The sequence below is a fragment of the Fringilla coelebs genome (genome assembly GCF_963513975.1).
Source record: "Fringilla coelebs genome assembly, chromosome: 1".
Taxonomy (NCBI): Eukaryota; Metazoa; Chordata; class Aves; order Passeriformes; family Fringillidae; genus Fringilla; species Fringilla coelebs.
In genome coordinates this window covers 22,905,860-22,931,511 of record NC_140028.1, presented here as the reverse complement: position 1 = coordinate 22,931,511, position 25,652 = coordinate 22,905,860, and the positions used below count along the sequence as shown (strand labels likewise).

Genomic DNA, 25,652 nt, shown 5'->3' with positions numbered 1-25,652 from the left:
CACAGAACAATTAAAAGAAACAAAACTATTTCATATTAATATAAAACTATGTTCCAGTCAATGTTGCTATCCGGATCTAGATGTATGGTTCTGACACTATTCTATTCCTGATCAATCTGTATGGGCAGTATTTTTCCGGTAAACAAGTTGGTCTATTTTATTCTGACATTTTCCATGCATAGCATCATTCTTCCATCAGCACAGCTCTATACCTTGCACCTTAGTATAATCTCACAGTCATAATCTTTCTGCTTTGTTTCGGATCTCTGTTCATGTCAAGATCCTCACTTAAATCCTTATGGAACATTTATCTGTTTAGTATCTTAGGCTAGTTCTAATCCTGTATACTGTCCCTTTGATGGGTTAGTGCCACCCTCTAAATAAGAGTCAGGCATGGAACAGCTTCTAACCCTTCATCATCACAACCACATGCAGATTATATGTTAAAAAAAATGTGAACGTTAAGGTGAACGACTCTACAGCCTACATAAAATACATTACACATTAAGCCAATCTTAAAAATCAAAATCTGGAGCAAAGCAGCAAATTTTAATGTTCCCTGTCTATTAGGAGACTAAAACAGACACCTAATTCACATATTTATATCTGTCTGGCTATGGATGCCACACACAACGGAGACTGAGGGCTGCATTTATCCAGTCCATCACACACCACCTAATCCATGCAGCTGTTGGGACAACTCATCCACAGGTTCTCTTGCACACATTCTCCTTCCTGAGGCCCCTCTAAAGGGGTCTGGGTCAGCTCAATTGTTTAAGTGACTAAGTCCATTCCCAGCTGCTCTTTTTACACTAATACATGCACATTAAATCTGATACTTCCAGGAAGTATCAGATTACTGCACCTAAACACTCTGATTAGGTTGAACACATTGGGTAGGTCCACTCTCATGGCAAATAAAGAGGCCATTCTTCCACCAGAAGCTATGAAGCTCGAACATTTCACATCCTATCATCATCACACACCTCTCCTGTTCTTCATTTACATGAAGGCAAGGCTGGACTAAAAAAAAAAACCTGAGATGCAGAAGAGAAGGGCAAATAAGCAGGGAAGAAGAGATGACAGTTCCCACAATACCCTTCCCATTTGTAGTATTTGTCATCTAACTTAGGAAGTAGGCAGAAATCTTCAGAGAGAAAAGAAGTTGTTAAAGTTACAGTTCTAACCTGAAGCCAATTTTAGATTTTAGTTCCCACTACCTGCTACAAACTACACTGTCCTGAAATTGCTTTCCTTGAGCCTCCCTTTCAGGGCAAAGATTGAGCAACTAGACTCTTTTTTTTTGAGCAGATGTATATGCTATGAGTAAAGATAGTGCTCTTCAAACAAAATCACAGCCTCTGTCTTGGAGTAAAGTACCAAATCATGGCATTACTTAGAACAACACGGTTTGGTCTAAGTCTGCCAGATAATCTTCACTTAATCCTATATTATCTAAGGAGACACCTCAATATTACAGTAATGGACAGAGTAAGAACTCACTACCATAAGACCCAAGCTACACATAAAATCATACAGAAAATATGCTGCAATAAATATAACAACAAATATCCACTGTACAGGTGATGATCAGTGTTAGAATTTTTAAAGATAAGTAACATAACTGTTAAAAAGTTATGTTTTTAAAAAAGTAACATAACTTTCATAATATTTCTTGAATACAATATACAAGAGACCTCATCTTCTCTTTCCTTTAAATTAGCATTTTTGTACTGGATTATTAAAGATAGTGCTAACACATCAGGCTTCTATATGTAGTTTGAAAATTACTACAGCCTAGCAGCAGCATAAAATTATCTAAAACACAGCTAGTGGCTCATAGGAAAAACTATTGCAGGAAAGCTCATGCTCAACACTAGCTAACACTAATACGTAGACACAGGCAGATCAAGAACTGATCAGAATATGGAAGTCAGACTCTTCAGCCCTCCATTACCAAGTCCCAGCTTCCTATAAGATATCTATGAAGTACTGAACCAGATGTTGAGCACAACCTTAGAAGTAAAGCAGAAAAGTACAGAACCTCTTTAGTTAAAACCTGCACTTAGTGCTGTGCTATGATTCAGTAGCACATGCTTTGGCATGTCTACACACAGCTGTGATCAGCACCAATATAGTTAGTTTGGTTGTGCAAAGTCCTCTTCTGACAAGAATAAGGTCAAGAACTGCACTGGAAGCCCTTAACAGAGGTCTGCTAAAACAATACAACTGTATGCCTTTCTAACAGGAAGCACCTATCTGAGTTGCCACTGTTTAAAACCAACCTCACCATCATAGGGAACGCATTTGCTAACAGATCACTTGGCTCACAAGCTACACACCTGCTCATACCACCCCCACTGGGTCTGACAGCATCACCAAGAGAGACCCTGCGCGATCTTATAAGCCAACAAAGAGCTGGCTGAGCATAAAGGCAGGCTCCTAGAAGTATGAAAACAGTCTTTCCTGGCAGGCAAGGTAAGTAAATACAGCAGGAGGCCATCTTGAACAAACTAAGAACTCATAACTGAGCTAAAGTACAGAAAATAAGGCATGCATAGCACAAAAACAGATTACTAAAGAAGTACTACCTGGATAGTAAAGAGTTGAATCTCAAAGGCCAAGAATAGGGCCTTGAATCTGGAGAGTAAAACAGAAGACAGCAAGAAGATTGTATGGGGAAGGAGGGAGGGAAGGGAGGGAAGGGAGGGAAGGGAGGGAAGGGAGAGACAGAAAGACTTTGTGTTGAGTGGTCAGTCTGTTGACAAGCTATGCAGAAATCTCCCAAACATGTTCCTTGTATCAGTCTTTAGTAGGGTTTCTCTGAGTCTCAGTTGTCTCTGCCTAGTAGCAAAATGGAACAAGTTAGGAATTACTCTAGTAAATTGGACAAATACAAGTCCATGAGAACAGATATGATACATCCACAGGTGCCAAGGAGCTGGCTAATGTCAACTCAAGGCTATCTCTTATCAACTTTAAAAGCTTACAGCAATCAGGGTGTCCTTTACAATACCATAATCTTCAAAATGGGCAAGAAGAAGGACCTGAGGAACTACAGGCTGATCAGCTCATTCTCAGACCCCAAGATATTATGGGGTGAATCCACAGAGAAGCTAACTTTGTTTGTGTTTTTAGACACACAAATGATAAAATAGTGACTGGAAACAGCCAGCATAAGTTAACCAGAAGGAAATGACGCTAAATTAACCTGGTCACTTTCTTATGAGGATGAAGAGAAAGCTGAGGATGTCATTTCGTCTCACTTTACCAAGGCTGTTGGCAGCCTCCAATATATGTTTTTAACTAAATCTGGGGAATCGGGGAGAAGATGTGGAGGAACAACCAGCTGAACTGCCAAGCTCAGCAGTGCTTTAACATGTAACCAAGAGCCAGCTATAAGCAATGTTCTCAGAGACTGATCATAGGGTGAATAGCCCCAACATCATGATCAACAACCTAAACAACAAGGAAGAACACACCCCATCGTGGTTTGTGGATGAAATGAGACAAGGTGGAAACAGCCAATACACTAACAGACAGGGCTGGGCTGCCATGTAGAGAGATCTCAACAAGCTGGAAGAATTAGCTTGACAACAAATACAGTAGTTCAACAACGGCAGAGTCCCACACCAGGAGAGAACCATCCCGTGCCATGACCAGTACGGACTGAGAATCCATGTGGCAGGGAACATTCCTCCAGGAAAGGTTCTGGGTGGCTCCCGAAGACAAGCTGAACATCAGTCAGCAACACCAGCAATACACCCTAACTACAGACTGGCCTTCATTAGGAAAGCACAATCAAGTCAAGTAAAAACCCCTCTCTATTTAGCGTTTGTGAACACAAATCTGGAGCACAGCACCCTGTTCCAGGCTGCCACAAAAGAAAGACTGACAAATTGGAGAGTTCAGCTAGAACTGGATTAGAGGGGCTAGAACAAACCAAAACAATCCTCACTGACCATACAAGAAGGAATAAAAGTTTACAGGGCTAGAGAAAGACTATTGTATCTCCCACTTTTCAGATTGTTAAAACTGATCTGAACAAGGTCCTAAACACTAACTGGACTTCCTTCCTTGGTAGATTCAACTAGCTGACTTCCAGAGGTCTCTTTCAAATTAAAATTATCCCTTATTCCAAATTAGTGGCACACTGTTCACCTCTTTCCTTACCACCTCTAAAATAAACATCCAAATTCAAAACAGTAGCCTTTCTTTTACCTCCAGTTTTTCTACATTTCATCCACTTCCTCACCACAATAATATATAGCAATAAACCCATCTAAACTTTAAAGAGTTTTTTATTGTAAAATAAAATACACATGGAAGACCATAATGAAACTTGGCTCAACTCCTTGAACGGAGACAAATTTTATTGCCCAGATTATAACTTTATATGCAGAGAGCAACCTCTCTTGCAAACTCAAATTGGAAATACATTAAAAAATTCAGCTGATATTTCTGTCTCTCCAAGGCAAACAATGATGGGGTTCTTTTAAAAGGAAAGAGCAGTGCAGGGAGGCAATAAGGTTAAACTTCCACCCCTTCTTACAACAGGAATAACATTTTGGGTGTTTTGTGATGCAAGCTATATACAAGGTACCAGCAGATGACTGATTAAACATTCATTTAAACAGATACCTTTTATTGCAAGACTTTATTAAAAATTTCTTCATATTCTATGTTTACATGGTCATTTCATTGTTTGAGCAACTTAAAATTGGCACTAATTGAAAATTATTTACAAGAGGGAAAAAAAGCTGCTGTTTTCATTGAGTAATTCTAACAATTTTTTATTTGAAAAATCATTAGCAGCTCAGTTTGAAAAAGGAGTGACTAACTTCAAACCACAGATGTAACTTCCGCTATTCTCCAAGAAGTTCCACAGATTTGTTTTCTGAAACATGGGTAAGGAGATCTGTTGACTGTGCAACTAACCAGTCTGTTCAAATCAGAAAAAAAAAGTGAAAATCCTATCTCCTCCTCAACATACCATAGTCTCTCTCATCTTTTAGCAGTGACCTGACTGCAAAGAGATCAGTAGCAAATATAACATTGTGAAACCCAGCAAATACAACCATTAGAACTGAAGTACTATTTTGTAAGCTTTCTTCCAAGAACTACACTTTTTAAACAGAAAGTGAATTATATGATGCTCAGCATTTTAGTATTACATGGCTAGTTTTAAGACAGCCCACAAAATGAACTCCAACATTTTATGTAGGAAATCACAGAAATATAGAAATCATCCAGGAATCAAAATCTTCTTAGAACTGACTTGTAGATGTTCATGGCACTAGTTAATAACAGTACTTCTTTTAATGGGAAGAGGAAGGTCAGATAAAGTTTGGGGAGAGATAATTCTGTCTTCAGAGCAATTGTTATAGCATTTCACAAATAAACACAGGATTTCAGAGGATGTATAAAAAATTTAATAGCATATTAGTCCTCACTGAGTGAGCATGATCTGCTAAACTGTAGAAAAAGGGGAAGAGAAGACAGTTAGTGTATCCCAAAGCACATTTACCAGAGGATGCTGCATGGCCAATATTTGTTTTGAAACCTCCCTATTTCTGAATGCTTTTGGTCAACTGCAGTTGCATGTAATACATACACAGTTATTTTGGAAATTGATGAATACCAGTGTAGCTCAAGCTTCCTTTTCTTTCATAAAAATTAGCCAACACATAACTTGCATCTTATTTCTGGCATACAAAGATTTTTCAGCTCAGGGAAAAAAAGTAATCTACATGAGCAAATTTCCAAGCAGATTAACACAGTTTAATGCAAGGTTGAAAGAAAGGTCTATCATTCTGAGAGTCAGAAAATACAATCCATTTTTTAAGGAACTTACAATGCTACTCTAAAGAGCTAAGGAAAAATAATTCCCAGCATTTATATAACAGTCAATCATTCAGACCCATAGTAAGAATCTTATTAGACAAGTACTAGATAATCTCAGCATTGCATTGCAGAAGCTAGTATAAGCTACCCTGCTTTGTAAGATTAAACACAGAATAAGGCAATCAAGACATTTGTGATCAAGTTCTTTCCTCCTTTTCCTTGACCTGCAGAGAAAAGTAATTTAAGAATGTTGGCCTAAAGCTCGGTCGCTGAAGAGACACACAGCAGATTAGCCCACTGAGCCAGTTCATCACCTGGAAGGCCCACTGACCTGAACATGGTCAGCAGCAAAGCCAGGATGGACTTGTCCATGGACACCAAGATGAGATAAGAAAGTGAGTCAGTGCAGAAGGAATTTCAGTCTTTGTGTATGGACTGTCTGGGTATTAATTAATCCATGTGGGTTCAACTGAGGAAGACAGCTGCTTTACAGCTAATAATAATCACATGAACTTTAGTGAAGCAAAGGCCTACAAATTGGAAATATTTTAACTGTGAAACTACTGAGAAACAGGACTGCTTAAAACTGCAAAACAACATCCTTAGGAGCAAAATGCCTTTAGCCCAGAAACAAAAGATTTACCCTGGATCCCCATGGTAGCATACAGAAAAAGCAAATCCAGCAGGACATTTAAATACAGCATCCAGAATTTGGATACACTATTCACTTGAATTAGTGGAGCTTAAACACACAGAAAAAAGTAATTAGCTAAGAAAACATGGCAGAAGCTAATCATTAAGAGTACATGAGGCATTATATATGTAACTGATAAACTGGCATGTAAAGGAAATAATTTTAGATACAAAATGCACAATCTCTGGACCCAACTGCACAGTACCTGCACAGCTATCCACTCCTACACTTGTTACTTACAATACTGACCCAAATAAGACAATTTTGTCTGATAAACTTACAACATAGCCACTACCTGGTATGTTTCAGTCAGTTGAATTTGGTCCCCAAAGAGTGAGGATTATAATGACTTAGTTAATAGTGATCAGTGGATAAGCAAATGCGCCCTCAATAATCATTAGAGAGACAAGGTTGGTTGTGTGCAAATATTCTCCCCTACGTTAAGAGCAGCCAGCGAGTGTTGCTTCACACTGTAATTATCTCATCTATTGACACTGAAAATCAGTCTCAGACATGCTCTTCCTTCCCTTTCCGCACTGCTCATTCCTTGCATCAGATCAAGGCACTGTGCTGCCACAGTAAGTCCAAAGTTAGCTCATGAGGGGGTGGGGAGGACAGAATAGAGAGGAAGTTCCCCCATCATATCATCAAGCTTATCAAAGATCACCCTGCAGCCACAGACAATCACGGCATCTGACGTGTGGAAAAGGCAGAAGGAACACATCAGTCAGGTTGGAGGACAGCAGCAGAACTGCCCTTTCCTGGCAGCAACCCACAGTCTGAATGCATAAGATACACGTACCTCCCAAACCAGTCTCTGAGAAAAGCAGACAAAACTAGATCTAAGCTTTGCTGACCAGGACTGATGAACACCACACCCTGGATGAGCTAACAAGCACCATGGATTTGCTGAAGTGCTGATGATCTGCCTGGCACATTAGAAGACTCCAGGAAGAACTGCGGGGGGGGGGGGGGGGGGGTCCATTTACCTTCAAATTAATGGCTCAGGCCTCTTGGACAAGAACCTGCTCTTGCTAAGCTGAAAATTTCTCCATATGAATGGGCTCCAAACAGTCACTCAAAATTACCCTAACTTTGGATTCTGTTTCCCTTGGCTTTGGTCCACTTGAACAGTGGAAAAAAACCCAGTGTTGATCACTTTCTAAACAAGATTTTTGAAAAACAGAAACCACAGAAACAGAAGATGATCAATAAATTCTTAGTTTTAGAGACAAGTAACAAAGGCAAATACATATTAACATTTCCTCCCCAAACAGGAGGAGAAATCTACCTTCTCCTATGATTTAATAAAGATCCTAGAATCATTTCGATTGCAAGAGACCTTTAAGATCAAGTCCAAATGATAATCCTAATGGCCATTGCACTAAAGGATTCTTACTTCAACTTTCTCTATTTCTTCTCCTTAAATATGAAGAAGCAGGAAATAAACTTTTCTTTGGCCCAGCCACAGTCTTCATTTGACAATTTAAGAAAGTTACAGAATACATAACTCTATGTGTCTGACTGTATTCAGTAAGTATTCTGATAAAATAAGAAACAAGTCTCTCCATGTTTGCAAGTGAATATATTTATTTTCTTATTACAAAACCATTTCTTATTTCCACTTAATGAATGAATGAATAAATAAATAAAATGTAAGGTCATCAACAGAATGCTCAAGTACTTTAAGAAGCCTCATTCCAGTAAGTCACAAGCTTCCCATCACACATAGTGTGAGTGATCAGGCCACTGTTCCACTAAGAGCAATAGCATTCAAACACATCCAAAGCCTCTGCCTAAACCTTCCAAAACTTGCAAGACAGAGGCATAGCAAGGGAGAAATTGAGGAATTTGCTTTGCTTATTTTTTGTTATAGGCATTAGAACAGTCCCTATTTTACACTGGGATGAAAATTCTGTCCAGCCTGGTAGCCTGCCTGAATATAAGTACATGCCAAGTAAACTGTGATAGTTGTGCGCTCCACCTTCCCAGAGATCTGAAGCACATGGATTTCCTGCTCCAGTCATTACCCATTTGAGTGCACAGTTATTTTTTCCTGGCCTAATTTAGCTGCCTTTTGAAAATCAACTCTCAGCACCTACAAGAACTTCTATATACAGTGGCCCTCTCATCATGTGCAAAGAAAAAATTTTTGTTTTGCATCTACTGTGACAAGTGATCTCTTGTTTTATAATAAACAGTAAGATACCCATATTTTACTTTTTTGACACTACACATGGTTTTCAAAACTTTTTACCATGTCTCTCACTCCAGGTACCTCTTCTCATCATGGAAATATTCAAATGAATCTGGCTATCTGCTTCTAGAGAAGTAGTCTTTACTTCTGATCACCCTTGTTACCTTCTTTAACTTCCATAGTTCTGCTGTGTCCTTGGTACTACTGTAACCTCTGACAACCACTTTACTTATTCAACTATTTCTAAAAGTTAAGCTCAAGCACTCATGAACCTGAATATAAAGACTTTGCCTTCCTCACCAAGCCAAATGTATTTCTTCACATTTAGTTGTGTTTATTTTCTCAGTACCACAAAGCCTTTCAAGTCTTTTCCGGTTTCCACCACTAGGAATACAACTTCTCTCACCAGTATTTCTACCCTCTTTCTGAAGCAGGATAGCACAGACCCATGTAGAAGGCCAAAACACCCTCTTTCTTACATTTTAAACAATTACACACCTGTGACAGAACTTCCCATTTACTCCAGATTACAGCTGTATTTGCTTGAAGAGCCTCTGGTGTGGAAGTCTGTATATAAACCTTTCAGCACATCCAACCAACTTTACATCAGCAAGCATTAATTGTGTCCTTACCAACTCCTTCACAGAAGTCTACTAGCTATACACTCCATGACTTGCCTTTACAAAAGCTTTGTCATTGGTATCCATGCATTTACTGATTATTCTGTGTCTTAAAACAGAATTCATGCTATTCAATCATATGGACCTTAACAGCAGTAGAAGATGTAGTTTGTCTGATCATCACTATGCATTTGATCCAAGACTCCAATATCCCTTCCCCTCAAATCTTTAATTAATCTACTAGGTCAATATCCTACAACAGATGTAAGGAAAACTAGATAGCCTAATTTTATATAAGTACACAGACATTCATAGGCACACCTTTTTTAAAATAAAACTTCAAGCACTTTCTATCAATGCACAAATAAGTTTGCTCCTTTTTTTTTTCTTAAATTCTGTTTTAAATGGGTTATGGTTTGTTCTGCTTTTTTAAATTCTGGACTAGCTTGTGCCATTTCTTACTGGAGCTACTGATCCTTGGATAATATACAACTGCAAGAACACCAATTTTGAAGATTGCAGAACTCCAGCAATCTCACATTGGTTTTGGCTTTTCCCCATCACTTCAACATCACAGCAGCCCCGATACAATCCACCTTTTCCAAAGGAGCTCCCTCTAGTCTCGACACCACCTCCACTTCCTAATAAACCTGATCCCATTTTCTTTTAGGTCTTGTTTTCTAAACATTGCTTTTCTGTCCTTTACTTTCCCCTCTCTGCTCCCAAGTAAAGTGCAAAGAACATCTCAAGGAGTGTTCACACTCCTTGAGAAGTGTGAAGCCCAGCAAGTAGTGTCACCTCAGAGTATGGTAAAAAGAATACCTCAATGTTACAGCCCATTACTGAAAACAATAGACTCAGAAGAATTCAAGGCTGCTTGACACCTACAACCAAACACTTTTCAGAGAAGCTGTTTCTTAATTAGAACAAACAATACCTGCTTCCTACAGGCTTCCTCTATATTATTGCTGTTATAACTCCATGAAGACACTTCCATACAACCCTCATTTTGGTTCCCTCTCACATTCCTTAGCTGGCATCTCTTCCCTTCTCGTTCCTTGAGTAATGCCAGTTACTTCTCACGCTTCCTAATTACTGAGTGAGAGCAAGACAATTTTACACCTGTTTCCAAACTATGCAGCTACTAAGTGCTGACAGACTGTAAGGTGGAAGGGGCAGGGGAAAGAAGCCACAGTTTTGCCTTCTCCAAAGCAGTAATTTTCAAGAAATTCCCAAGATGTTTGTCTTTCAAAATGCATTTGCTTCTGCTGGTGACCACTCCACAGAGAAATGCACAATGACAGTCACTGACTGCATGAGCTCGTTTCCTGGGAACCAAGGCACAGATAGGCCCCTTGGCATCAGCCAAAATCTTGTCTTGTAACTCCAGCTTTTATTCTGGCTTCCAAACTTAATTCACAAGTTGATTTTATGAACTGCTATATATATTTTTAAAAAAAACAACTCACCGTTTTATTACGTAGTCTAATTATGTCTGAAACAGAGCCAGCTCCACAATATTCCATAACAATCCATAGATCTGTGTTCTTAAAGTAGCTGCCATAGTACTTGACAACATAAGGACTAAATGAAAAAAAAAAAAAGGTGGATAAATAGATGAATTCCTAGAAGAAGAAAAAAAAATCACCAGCACACCTGTTGTTAAAACCTACTGTTTGACACAGCTAAAGAGAAGGTGTAACCAAATACATTTTAAATCTGTAATTAGCTTAACCAACGCCTTTTTAGAGTAAATTATGATTTCTTAATAAAGTTATAAAGGCACTACTATGTATATAAGTTTTCTGCCATCTTCAAATACAGACAGAGTTTTCCCAAACATCAGTCATCTGATAAAAAGCTTTGTTTTTCCCTCCTCTGAGGCCTCTCTTGAATGCTTCTCTTCTTAGAAAGACTGCCTTGTTTTCTTCTCTCCAGAGCAAAATCACATGGAAACTCAACCATGTTTTCCCAGTTCTGCAAGAATGAATTTATTTCAAGCACAGAACTAGACTTTCTTACTATAGAGAATCTGCTGGATTTGCAAACGCTTTTCATCCTGAAGCATCTCAGAAGAAGCGATAGTATTGTCACAAGCAGAAGGTATTGCTTTGCTACTAATCAGTTTGTCACTTGACATAAGGCTTCCTTGGATTCACTTGCACAAGAAAGGTAGGAACAGATGTGGTAAACGTAAAAAGGATCATCCTTCATAAGTTATTAGATGGCGTATTTAGGGAAATAAAAGACTGAAGGTTTGGGGTGGGGTTTTTGGCAGGAACTGAAACAAAGAAGGCTACAGTTCAATTGTCATCTATCATCCACAAAGTCAGGAAGTGAGATACTGAGATTTCAGACAGTGGATTCTCACCGGAACACCTATATTATGGGGTAGAATCAAACCCCATTTTGTTTTGGAGCAAGGAACTGCATTTTAGGATCATTCCTGGCAGCAACATTCTTCACAGACAACTGATACAAGAAGAGAGGATCTATGGTTGCCTCCTGCAACATGATATCTTTACAAAAAGACAGGTCAACACTATCAAAAAACTATTTCATTTAAGAGCAACTGTTAGCACTAAATGAATTTGCCTTTTCAGAACAAAAGGTGGGTCAGCCTCCTCCTAACTAGTCCAAATGTCTACGATTTACAAGCATGACATATTGATCTTACTCCTTATAAATTCATGAAGTGAGAAAGGTTGTATTACTTCTAAAGAAAACCCACTGATTTTTGTGACCATCTCTTACTCGATTTATACTATGCCAGGATTCCCAGCAACAACTGGGTATTAATATTAATCAGGAGAAGATGATCTTTTCAAAACATCAAGTGCTGTGCAATCTCAAAACACTGTTCATATTTGCCTAAAGACTGACACTAATAAACTTGATTGTGAAGTTGTAGCCCAAAGCTCCACAGACAACAGAAAAAGCAAAGTAATTTCGGCATCCTCACATTACGGCTTCCTCTTTTACAAGACCTGCAATCGTAAGATCTGTGAATAAGTGTAAGGTAACAATCCACCAGCACTTTCACAAGACTGTTCACTTTTTGAAAGGGATGTTCTCACAGGAAAATGGCAGCCAAGAAAATATTCTTCTGGAAGTTAACTGCTAGCCATTCATCTTCTGCTAGAAACATCTTTATCAATCTTCTGAAACAGGTAGACTCAGAATTTCACAAAGCCCAAAACATTTAAAGGAAACAGTAACCTTTGGCCTTAACAGGGCAAGTAAAGTGAAGCAAGCACAGAGAATTCTAAAGCAGAGGCCAGTATTTCTTCTTTCAACAGTTTTTGTAATGTACGCTCTTTGTACTTCCTTCAATCCAAAGTAAGGAGAGGAGGAGGTCCATAAATTGGTTCCTTTAATTAAGAAGTCTATGTTGGACAATTTACTTTCCATGAAAAAGTTGGAAGCTGCTTATATTTCACCTATTTTCACAGAAATACAGTTTCCCATAGACACTTAGAAAAGGAACAGAAATGTCATACCTACCTGTCACATTGTTGCATAATAGAGATTTCTTTAATTATTTCTTGAAGATCTGACTCCACAGGGACCTGTTTAATTGCTACAACTTGTCCAGATTCTTTGTGTATTGCTTTAAACACACTACCATAAGACCTAAAAATAAGAAACAATCTTTTTTAAAAAACAAGGCAAACTGCTCCTGATTTCCATTATGCACAAAAAGTCACGAAAGCCATATGTTCATGCAGAAGTATGAGCACTTTTCAGGCTGCAAAAAGATCAGTTCTACCAGGATTCTCAGGAAAGACAGAAGAATGCTTTGTCAAGACAGCAAAAATTTTTGTCAGGATTTAACAGGTTTCTAATTCCATTACAGGTGCAAGTAAATTTGCTGTGTCAACAACAACAGACATCAAAAATGCATAAATATATAAGGAAAAGTGTAGAAATCTACAAATGCATGCATTTGCTTTAGTAGTAAAACCTGTCTATAGAGGCATTTATAGTCACTCTCTCTGTAACTTAATATTCCAACATATGCTTTATGTATTGTTTCCCTCTGATCCTATGCCCCTGTAAATAGCTGTACTTACCCTTCACCAAGCTTCTCCAGAACATCAAAGACTTCTTCAGGCTGCTTAGTTAAACTATCTTCGCTTAGCTTTTTCAGTTTGCTAAAAGAAAGACAAAAGTTATTTATTTTTTGGGGGGTGAAAGAACTCAAGCAAATTTTCACACAAGCAAGCAGACAGAATAAATTATTACAAAGAAAAATATATTCCACTGAAAATAAAATACTTCATGTGTAACAGCAAACAAATTTTAATCAACTATCATAAAAGATTATTAAGTTATGACCATTTTTGTCATTATCACTTTCCCATTAATGTTTGCTCAATTCAACACAGCATGGGACCAATCCACTCTTCAAACTACTTCCTTTGCTGAAATAGAAACGGACAAAGAATGCAAGAAAGTATACCTTCTCTCAAAAATCAGCACGCAAACACAGGCCCCTTACTGCTTAGGGGATGCCACACTGTTCTCTATTTATAAACCAATCCTTCACCCACACGAAGTACTCCATTTCTAAATTGCCAGTGAATGACATCATTAAAAGCAGAATTCTGAAGTCAAGATGATTCTGGGAGCATATGGGAGCACTTCCCAGGTAGCAGCAGAAGACTGAAATTCCAAAAGCTGAGTGCTGCAAGAGCTGTTGGGGCAGCTTCTCTTGCGTCTTTGTAAATGCACATAGGGACAGGACACAACAAAATCTCTAATTACATAACACCACCATATTTGCCCTTAGTTCTCTCTCACACAGTCTCAAATCACTCAGTAACACCCTATGATTTCTTCCAGCACTTTGAACTCCCGTTTACCATCATTTGTTGTGCTTTACAATCAGTCCTAGCCTTTCCCTGGTCTCTAGCATTCCCAGCTCTCCAGGCCCCCAGACTCCTGGCAAATCTCAAAACACAACTCAGCTGCAAGCTTGCACTAGAGCTAACACCGAACACAGCACAGGAAAATATAATCACACACACATTGCAGCAGGGATGGGTGGCTGCAACGCGTAAATCCTTCACCATAAAGTTCTAGGGAATTTTGCTGCAAGACTGAAGTAACAAGCTGACTCTACATGACAGCCTTCTTCTAATAAAGTAGAAGATGAGCTGAAGAAAGCTGGTGCTGTAGTGTTAAATATAGTCAATGTATTCCATATGCAGGAGGAGGAAAAGGGGAATAAAAAAAAGGAAACTTGGAAGAACAGCAGATCATTGAGAACTTATGGAAAGTAAGTTATCAGACAACACTTTCTAGAAACAAATACGAAATAGGGCAAGGAAGGAGGGCATGGACAGAAAAGATTGACAAATCTTAATAGTGGAAGAACAGTGATCTGAAAAAAAACCACCCTTCATATTAGGAGATGCAATTCTTTAATATACAAAATCAATAAAAATAAGAGACTAACCAATGAGGGACCTCATGAGTCAAAATTGATTTTTAATTGCCAACTATCTAAGTAAAAGAAAAGAACGTAAAGTAATTGTAAAACCACACAAGTCATAGGGATTGGTGTTAAACAAGGGTACACCCATTTATACATCAAAGAACAACTTCACACATGTAGCAATTACAGGAATACAAAAAGCATCCACAATCAGTAAGGAAAAGTGCATTAACTACAATAAAGACCATGCAGTTTGCTACAGCAAACAGTCAAGAAGCTGGAAAGTCTGTGTGTTTAGGGAAAATAAAAATTGTCACAGCAAAGGAAAGGCACAACTCATCAACATGGAGAAAAACAGTAAAAAAATTCAAACGAAAATTACTAAATATCTGCAAAACTGCCCTACAAGAACAAAACTCTTATCTTTTTCACTCTCTCTGCTGGTTAGACACTAGAGATTGGAAAGACAGAACTTACACCTTGCAGAGAAGCACATATTTCATTACTGAAAAAGCATATGTTGAGACAAATCAAAGAGGAAAAAACATTTTGCTGGTAGGTATTAAAGTAATAAATCATTAATTTTGCTTCTTTGTTCCAAATTTTTTTCCTCTCTAAACAGATCACATGCAGCCTTAAAGACTGCATTCAAGAATAACTTGCTGCCATCATCCCCTTCTTGCCACCAAAAAAAAACCCATGCACAGTATGTTTATAATATAAACAGAGCCCTGAAAAATAAAAATAAAAAGCATGACCTTTAGCTGAGTCTCTCAGTCAAAGAGCTGTGTAACAAAAGATGTACTAAACAGAAAAGCAGAGGGACTGAACTTTTTAGTAACAGCAAGAAAAGAGAAAGTATACAGTACCCCTGACTGGAGATGACCACAAAGATAACACTTCCACCTTCTCATTGAAAAAGTAACGCCTGATAAAATGAGAAAGGAGAAAAAACAAAAAAATCCATACCAAAAGGGTTCCAACAGCATCATTAATGGCAAAGCATTGTGAGTGCTTGAGATGAGTTAGTGAAACAATCACAAACAGCCATAAACTGATCAAAACCAATATCATTGTGAAATAATTGTCAACACTATCTGAAGTACTTGAGAAGCAACCAGGAGATTAAAAATAAATAAGCATTCTATAGTTTTAAAATTATTTTCATATTATCCAACTCAGACACACATGTTACAAGACCAAATCACACTTAACAGTGAGACAGCTTAATACAAAGCCTATTTCCAGTAAGAAAGGTACTGGCCTCAAGAATGTCACCACCAAATACCCTGCTCAAAGCACCTCCCACTCCTTCACAAGCACTGTAACAGAACAGATGCTGAGCCCGGTGTTCAAGTGATAGCATCAACACCACAGTTCTTTGAACCATAGAAAAATCCTAATGACTCAGATGCTCTAATGACTTCTGTTTCTGGATGTTTAAATAGAATATTCAGCTCTTGGAACTGCAGAACACCCTGAAGGGCTGCAGTGAAGACAGCACTTATGAAAACTCTAGGAGAAACAAGGAAGAAGGTGGCGACCGGTGTAACTGGTGCAAAGCGCCACGCAGAATACAAGCAGAGACCAGAAATAGTGTCTTGTTGGTTAAAAGCAAGCAACAATCTTGGGACAGAGAAACACATCTAAGACTTCAGCATCAGCTTTTAATGGCAGGGGGAAGGGGACAAGGTGAAGAGGGGGTAGGGGGCAAAAATGAAGAGACAAAGGGCACAAGAACAATAGGAGAGAAAGACAGAATGCATCTCATTCCCCTCTCCCTCATTGATCCTCTACTTTCATAACGCAAGCATTTAAAACAGAACAAATAAATCAGTAAATCCAGGCTCTGCTTTACTCTGGCCAAAGGATGCAAGTGCATATGTGTGTGTGAGTGTGTGTGTATATATATGTATATATAAATATATAAATATATATATGTATATCTGTATATGAGAAAGTCCAAAGGAGATGCAGCGAAGTTCAATATAAAACCTGAAGAGAAAGTTGTTCTGGATTACTTTTTTCTCTAGAATCTAAACTATCAGGTAGTGATTATGAACTATTTTAGAGGACTTCCAGAAGGGAAGCTGTTCCTTAAACCAGAAGGACTAATTAAACTGCACTTCTGGGAAAGACCTGTGAAAACGATTTTCTTGTTCCAAGAAGGTTTGACTTTCCACATAACACCTGCTCTCTTAACAAGGAAAATACATCCTAGCAGATAATTATACTTTCATAAATCCAGTTCATACAAGAAAACATTAATTCCTAGTCTGACCAGAATCTTATTTGCCATTGCGTACATCAGCAAAATTCTAGGAGGTACTCAATTACAGCATAAAGATAGAAAAACTTGACCTGCAACATGAAAGAGCAAGAGATTTCCTCCCCAAAAATGAAAGAAAAAACAAAGTATGACTCTAGTACCCTGCAGTCATTATATATAGATTTCACAAAATAAATTGGTGATGTGCTACAGAGATAAGGATAAAAAAATCCCTGAAAGTTCAAAAATAAGAATAAAGCTGGAATAAAGAATAGAAAGCCATCAATTACTGTCATGAGTTACAAAAAACTGGACAGCCACTCCAAGAAATATGTATATATGTGGGTTTTTTGTGTAGAAAAACTAGCACATTAAAACATTTAAAATTAATGTCTGGAATCAATTATATTGATATATTAAAAGAGAAGGTAGTAGAAGAAATCACTGCAGTCATCTGAAGTAGAGGTAGCATGTGGAAGCCTTGAGACATTTGCTCTGCTTCACAGCACTCACACAAGTAGAAGCAAGATTAAGACAGTTTACACCATTGTGCTGTGTACTTACATTTAGCATTCTGCCAATAAAGCCCAAACATTTTTGTCCCATCATTTTCAGGAGGAACTTGACAATTGCAAACATCTCCACTGACATAAACATTAAAAAACCAATTTTTTCACAAACAGCTCATATTCTAAGAACAAGTTCTTCCTCTTCCCACAAAACCTGAAAAGTTGGGCTTTTCAGTGAACGTTAAACTCAAGTTTAAAGAAAGGACTGGAAAACCTTCAATAGCACTTCCCATGCCTGTTAAGCAGCCTTTCACTTGGCAGCAGAATGCAGGAGATGGGCACGATTAAAAACTATGTACCTGAGAAAATTCTGTCAATAACTACTTTGTTTTTCCCTTGTATGCAACCTGTATCCACACATGTGAGCTTGCCAAGGACACAGAAAAAACAAAACAATAACAACAAAGGAAAATTACAACACTAAGAGGCAAATTTTGTAACTATTTCAAGAGCAAATCTCCTTTCTAGTGAGAGAAAAAACTATAAAACACACCTAAAGTACAGTTAAAGATTCAAGATGCAAGAAAACGCTGCGTCAACTACTACACAAATTGTTCAGCAGAAAATCAGAACATCTACTCTAAATAATTTCTAAAGTAAAAAGTACTCTGAAAAGGACTCTACCTTAAAAGTATTGTGCCACTGTTGCAGTACAGTGCAGTGTTAGTCAAGGGAGAAAACTGAATTATTTTGACAGCACCTCCATTGAAAAGTCACAATGGCCTAGAATGTCACTTGGGCATCATCATTGCTGCTTTCTGAAGGGCTGTATAACAGAGTTATGCAACAGCCAGTTACACTGTGCAAGGAAGTGGAGATAAAAGTGTACCTGTAAGGCAACACTGGGATTCTAGGACATCCCTGCAGCTCTTGAGTGTACATATGAAATTGTTGCTACTTGTAAACAGATGCACCACAGATATGATGCCAAGAGATCCCTCTCAGTATCTGCTCCTGGGAACAACAGCCACCAAAGAATTCTGGTGTTCACATCTGTCCTGCCAACTAAACATGGTGCATTTCACACCACTATTGCATCCAAGGACAGCACCAAAAATTCAGCCCACAAAAAATAATCTGCATTTCTTCTGGACTTGCAGAAAAAGGGGGTGGCCTAGAACAGTTGGAAATACCATCAACTGGGAAACTGTACAAAACTACCAATAAAGGAGATATTGTGCAAAGCCATGAAAAATTTGCTACAAATCTTAAGAAATAACCAGAGTTAATATCTTACAAAAAACTGAGTAAAAATTTTCTCTTCCACCAAAGAAACAAATTTGAGCTCTGATCACAAATTTCCAGAAATAAGCTTCAAAACCCATGAATATAAAACCATGCCAGAGTTTAGACATTCCCAAATCTAGTTCTTTCTGACCTAATCCAAAAATTTAAACATCTCTTAGTGTTAGTTAGGCCAGACACACACCTCCAGCTAGGCAATAAAGTTACAGCAAATGCCACATCTTCCCCAAAACATCTGGCAGGTTACGCTAACTTCACAGATTGATTTTCAGTCCTGTGATACCACCAGATCACTGCTGTTGGTGACATTGATTACACCTCAGACACTTCCATTTCTTTTCCTAAATTTTTGCTGATGCCTCTCCTACTTCCTTATTTTGAGATGTGCAGCACTGTCAGCCTGAAAGTACAACACAGGCCTGTCCCTTCTTACCCCACTGCCTGCTACAATCACCCTAGATAGCAACTACAAGCAATTCATTTTCAAAGTTTTCCACAGTAGGTACTGTCACTTGATGTGCTATTGGAGAAGGCATCAGATGCTTAAAACTACATTCTTCTCAAGTCTTATCATCCTACAGGAAGCTGTTTATAAAGAAGTTTTTCTAAATGGGGAATGTACAGGTTTTAAAGATGAATGCAAAAACTTATATCCTTTATCACAAGTTTTTATTGTGTAGTCCTTAGATTGTTCATTATCAGGAAGCAAAAGTAAAATCAGAGCTCAAAGACAGTAAATATATATGTAAACCATATAATTAAATTCTGTATGCCACACAACTACAGTCTGTGTATTGTACAACTATATCTTGTTCCAATTGAAATATATGATTAAACTTAAATTTAACACATAACAAAATTGGTTTTTTGCACGAAGAAGTCAAATTATAAATTATTTTTAAAAACGGGCACACTCATTAATATAACCTGATAGTCTATATATTTGAGAAAATACATCTACTGTGGGAATATTCCTGGGTTTTGCCTCTTCCCACTCCCTGATTTGCAATTGCAACTATGCAACGCCCACCCCCACAAGCATCCATCCCTCCAGCAGCAGAGCACAAGGACACTTTCCAACGTGAAACAGAACGACTCATGCATGCTGCCACAGACCCGAACCATCGAGTGAGAGACCCTCAGGGCGGAGATGACTCTGAGGCGACCAAGTTTCCCTTGCTTCACGTTAAAAATGTTGTTAACTCAAGCAGTCCCGAAGGGTTCGTCTCAGCCGGGGCATTTACAGGAGCATTTCGGGGCATCCAGCCTAGAGAAGATCCTTCCCCACGTGACAGAGCCCTCCGGCCGCTAAGCAAGGCTCAGCACCGTCCCTGTCCCACCGCCCCCTCACAGACCCCGGGACCGAGGCCTCACCCTGGCCGTGCCACCGCTCCCGGGCGGGGAAGGGGCCGCCGGGGAGGGTCCTTACCTCTTGGGCGCTGTCTGCTCCATACCGTCGCCGCCGCGGCCCCCCGGGGCCGGTGACCGAGCCCCCGGGCCCCGCCGAACCCGCACAGCTCCCGAGCGACCTCACCGCCCCTCAACGCGGGGCCCACGCTCTCCCACGGCCGCGCTCCGGCTGCCGCCACTACCGCTACCTCCGGCCACGGCGGGGGCCCGCCCCTCCGCGGCGCTGATTGGCTACAGCCGCGGTACAGCTGGCGCTGATAGGGTAACGTGGACGTCGCTCAGAGTGGAGGCTGCGAGAAAGCCCCGCCTACCGCGAGACAAGCGGGCGCTGCCGCGCCGGCGGGAGGGGAAGATCATGGAGGCAGCTGTGCCGCCGTGCTCCCGGCATGCCCCGCGCGGCCGTGGCCCGCGGGGCACGCCGGGAGGTGTAGTCCGCCCGCGAAACCCGCTCCGCCCCCGGGACGTCCCTGCGAGCCGGGCCGTGCGAGCGGCAGCCCCGCGGCGCCGTTCCTCCCCCGCGCCTCGTCCCCCGACTGTGGGCGCTGCGCCGCCGGGCGAGGGTAGCCCAGGGCAGCACCGCCGCCTGAGGGCGGCTCTTCCCCCGCGGCCACCCCGTGGCCTCGGGGCAGCGCTGCCGGGCGGCCGAGCCTTTCACCCGCCTGTGTGCCGGGCGAGGCAGCTGCGCCCAGCCCCTCCTCAGAAAGTCGAGGGCTTCGTGGGCAGGCGGCTGCCGAACGGCGCTGAGGGGAAGCTCGGAGTCAGCCACGGCAGGATGGCCGAGCTGCTCCCCGCAGCTGCCTCGGGTGACACGGGAAAGCTTTTGAGGTGAAAAGTGCCGGCTCTTGGGTGTGTGGTGCCAAAGCACACAAGTCACCCTGCGAAGCGGGGGAAGCTGTCACATAATTATTCAAGCAGCAGGTTTCGGGCTCCAGAGCACCATGCGACAGCTGCAATTTCACCACCTTACAACTTCGACTTTCTGCTGTTTATGTGCCTGAATCAGATAGATCCAAGTAGATCCAGCCAAGTCAATACAAGAAAAGCTTACATGCTCAAGCCAATTTCTATATCCTTTCCTGACAGTAGGTTTATTTGCCTAAGTAATGGAAGTTCAAGGCAGTAAAACACCTAGGCAAGTTCTATAAAAACACTGAGATGCCCACGTTCCACTTCAAACTGATTTTAGATGTGCAAGCATTACTCTCCCACTTCATAGAAAAATCTGCACTCCATACGTAATTTTGCCTCTTTGATGTGCATTAGCAAGGGAATTTCGAATGACTGAAGTCCTACTGTTGTGCAAGTCCTCTACTTTGTCTGAGTCAATCCAACCCAGTTGACTCACTGCAGTCAGGCCAAATGCACAATGGCAATATTGAATGAACCCACAAAACAAATCACACACCACCATATGACCTTTTAGGTTTCTTTGTTTTTCTGAGTCATGGAAAAACTGCAATAGAACATCTTCCTTTGCACAACAGATTAATGCAGAGCTCTTCCAAGCATCATCCCACAAGCCACAGTGGCTCACCAGCATTACTGCCAGATGTGTCCATAGCATAAACAGCAGTTTGTAGGATATGCCAAAAAAAAAAAAAAAAAACAGGAAAAGAAGCCAGCAGATGCCTGAAATGGAGTAAGGTATGAGTGCCTCAGAAAGTGGTGAGGAGGAATCCCACAAGATGTCTCATTTTCCAGTTCAAGGACAGGTGAAGTCAGGCAGATAGCAAATGCCACGTGGCCAGTGTCCAGCTTTGTTCTACAGGGTATTTGGCCATAGCCACTGACCAATTATTATTTACAGTTCACCAATTTCACCTAATGAAGGGAAGTCTGACATTTGTATTTGGCTTTAATACTCCTGGAATGCAGAGATTGTCCCCACATCCTTTAACACAAATATTTAAGGCACTATTTTGTCAGGTTATTTTAGAGGAGGCAGGTTTCGCTCCCCCATCTCAAGCCAAAAGTGCCACTGACTACACATTAAAGCAAGGAAAAGGATTCTTAGAAATAAAATATAGGTACTATATTATGGTTGTAACAGCTATACAAAGAAACAGAGCCAAGAAGTGCTCTCTCTCCCCCTTCACACATATATATCATTTTATGGAAAAACTTTGGGTAAACAGTCTAATCTGCCACTTATACCTCTCCCTTAAACAACAGTTGACAAGACCAAAAGAAATTTTTTTCAAGCAAAAAATAGCACATTTAGAAATTTTCTTGTTTCATTTGAAGCTTTTTAATACCACAATCCCCACTTCAAAAAATACCCTGACTCCTCAGTAACTGAGCAAGATGGAGCAGGACTGTCCTCCATCTATGCCACTGAAGAAAGAAAAGAGTGTAAAAAACTCAAGATGTCTGAAAGAGGAGGAGTTAGGTAGCCTGGCTTTATTACATAGTGGGGCAGACAGTGCCAAAAAAAGTATGGACTGATTCCATGCCTCTCTCACAGAAATTTAAGTTGTATCTTGTGCAATTGCCAGAAAACTTTCTAAGTACATTTAAACTGAAAATAAAACATCAGTGGGATAACGCATATACCACGGTATTCAGGATCACTTTATTCATCTCTTAAAACTTCTAGTAGTGTTTTTAGTCAATGACATTGGAATAAATAACACTCTCTCACCTTTCCCCTCTGACATAAATTTGAGAACCACGCTGTGAAATATGACACTGATTTGGTATTCATTACAATACTGTACCTAGCCACTGGCAAAGAAGGAACTTTGAAAGGGAAAACAGATTCCCTCTGTTCTCCTACCTCATTCAGAGTTCCCAGTTAAGAGAAGTCTAGATGTTCTGGAGGCATGAATATACTATGAGATTGCTGGTGTCTAGACAAGATGGAGATGAGGAACTTGCAGACACTCTACATGAGTATTCCCATGATTTCTTCCAACAACAGGACTAACACTACTAAAAAGGCAGCTGAGTAAGAAAAGGCTTAATGTAGCCCAATCCTAAAAATGTAGGAGCAAACTAACTGAATTGCTCTTTTTTTTCTGAAGTATTTTATCCATTTTACAAATTTATCTGCCTGAATTAGGACTTCCTTCTCTACAGAACTGGCATCAACATCAAATACAATTCCTTAGACCAAAGAATGGATGAAGACCATACTTAGTTTTTGAGTACTATAATTATTTTTTATTATAATACAGTTTTGCAAACAGATAAAATAATATCTATTATAATTACTTATACTGCAATGAAATCAGGAATCATGATAGCATGGACAACTATTAGGTGCTGTATAAATAGACACAAAGGAAGTTCTCAAGCCCCTAAAAATATGAACAAAAAATGTCCTAAGATATCAGAGTCCTATCTCAGTTGTATATAGTTTTTAATAAAACTAAGAAGAATAAAAATTATTTGAGAAGGTCATATCTGCATTTCTAACATGTATTACTAATGTTGGGATTTAAATAACAAATATATACTTCAAAGTCATTCATAAACATAATGCAAATAAATTACCTATGTTATAGCAGGGACCTTATCTCATTCCTTTGATAGCAAATAAAAGCAGCATTTACTTCAGAAGGTATTCGATCAGGCTCATTTAAACAAAGTTCATTGTAATGAATACATGATGCTACTGTAAAACAGCAGAACTAATAAATAGTGTGTGTTTTCCAAGAGATACTTGTCATGAACACTCCCCAAAGAAAATACCCCTAGTCCTTCATCATGTCTGTGGTGCTTGTCACAAGCCAGCTCTTTTTCCCATGTGCTTTCTACCCTTTCACCATGGTAGCTCCCATTTCTTTCATACAGACAGGGTCCTCTGTGCTCTGTCCCTTGATGTGGAATTATCATCCCACAGTAGTTCCATTCACCTGCTTGGCACACCAAAACCAACCAAACCCATAAAGACCCCCAAGCAAGCTCTCAGCTCAATCCTCCTTAAAACCCTCCCCATGTCTCACCATACCTTGGCCCACTCTGGCATTTCCCCACAGAGTCCCAAGGGGGCTGTGTCTCCATTACACCTGCAGATTAGCTCACAGGAAAAGGTGTTTGGCTCACAGAAGGCTGCAGGCCAATCCACAGCCTGGTCCCAAACCCAGGTAAGGATAGAGTTTCCCTTACTTTTCCTTTGCCCTGTGGTACTGCCCCACGAGCAGAACATTCTCTTCTCTACCCTTGAGTTTTGTAAAAATAGGAATTTACTATAATTAGAGACCTCCAACTTTTCATGAAACATGTTTAAGACTAGTAAGGTAAGTCACAAATGGTTGTGAAGGGGGGAAAGGCAAGGGATGGCAGGCAAGCACAAAGATGGAATGAATGCAGCAGCCTGCTTTCCTTGGAATCCAATTCATAAATGCAGTAGATAAATAGTCAACAACAACACGTTTGCATATCTCCCTGTGACTGCCTGATAGTGATCTGGTATGCCAAAAGTTAAGGAAAAGCCTTGAATGAAATACCAGCTTGTTTATACAAAAGATAAGGAAAACTGGCTTCTGCCTGTATTTTCTTCCTACTTATCATGTCTAATGTGAAGTAACCTTGAAGACTTATCTATGAATTTGTTATATACTTTCCTAACCTTGTCAGTCATAAAATAGTTATACATAAAATATAAAAGAACATCATATTTTCAAGTCTGGAAAAAAATTTATACTTTTCTGTAGTGAGTGTTTAAGTAAGTTTAGGACTAAAAAACAAGGCAGAGAGAGGGGGGGGTCTCCTTTCCTGAACTATTCACAATTTAATGGTTAATTATTGTCACTAAAAGGAAAATTAATTTTTGCTGGTCCAACAAAAGAAAGAGGCAGAAAATAAAAAGTCAGGCAATAGAAGTACAGCAATATAGAGTCTGCTGTCCATATCCAATCTGTTAAAATCAGCATGATTCACTACTACATGATTCAAAATTCCTACTTAACATTAAAAAGAGCTATAAAAACCCATAAAATATTAGCTGCACTGCTGCAATTCCTCTCCTACCTAGTATACATTATTTTGATATCCAAAATATTATTACTGGACCTAAAGCCATTTGTTGATTAGGATAGGCTTTTACTGTTGACTAATCATTTAGCTCACAGTCTTGGTAACAAGCTATATATAGACTTACCATTTGCTATTTTTCCTATTATAGCACACTATGGTAAAAATAAACCATGGATACAGAGTTGCTATTTACAGTTGACCACAGAAGATATTCTGGTCTGTACTACAGCTGCATTGATTGTGCTCATGGGATCTACAGATTGGCATTAATGTCAAAAAGAAAATCATTTTGGTTTTTGAAATAATTACTGTTGTTGTGGTAATACTGAGGGTTACTCTGGATTCTCTTCTGCACAAAAATATTCTTTCTCTTTCTGAGAGCAA

General features: G+C 39.6%; 1 protein-coding gene across 1 annotated transcript in view; it reads right to left on the bottom strand.

Moving 5' to 3' along the window:
• The window catches only part of STK3 (serine/threonine kinase 3), a 128,727-nt gene extending 108,246 nt beyond the window's left edge, over positions 1 to 20,481 (bottom strand). Inside the window, exons 1-4 of the mRNA XM_084221988.1 lie at positions 20,308 to 20,481; positions 13,429 to 13,509; positions 12,860 to 12,988; positions 10,825 to 10,939 (exon numbers count right to left, since the gene is read on the bottom strand). Of these exons, the coding sequence (XP_084078114.1) occupies positions 10,825 to 10,939; positions 12,860 to 12,988; positions 13,429 to 13,509; positions 20,308 to 20,330 (348 nt within the window). The 5' untranslated portion in view covers positions 20,331 to 20,481. The remainder of the gene's footprint in view (positions 1 to 10,824; positions 10,940 to 12,859; positions 12,989 to 13,428; positions 13,510 to 20,307) is intronic.
• Positions 20,482 to 25,652: the final 5,171 nt, after the last annotated feature.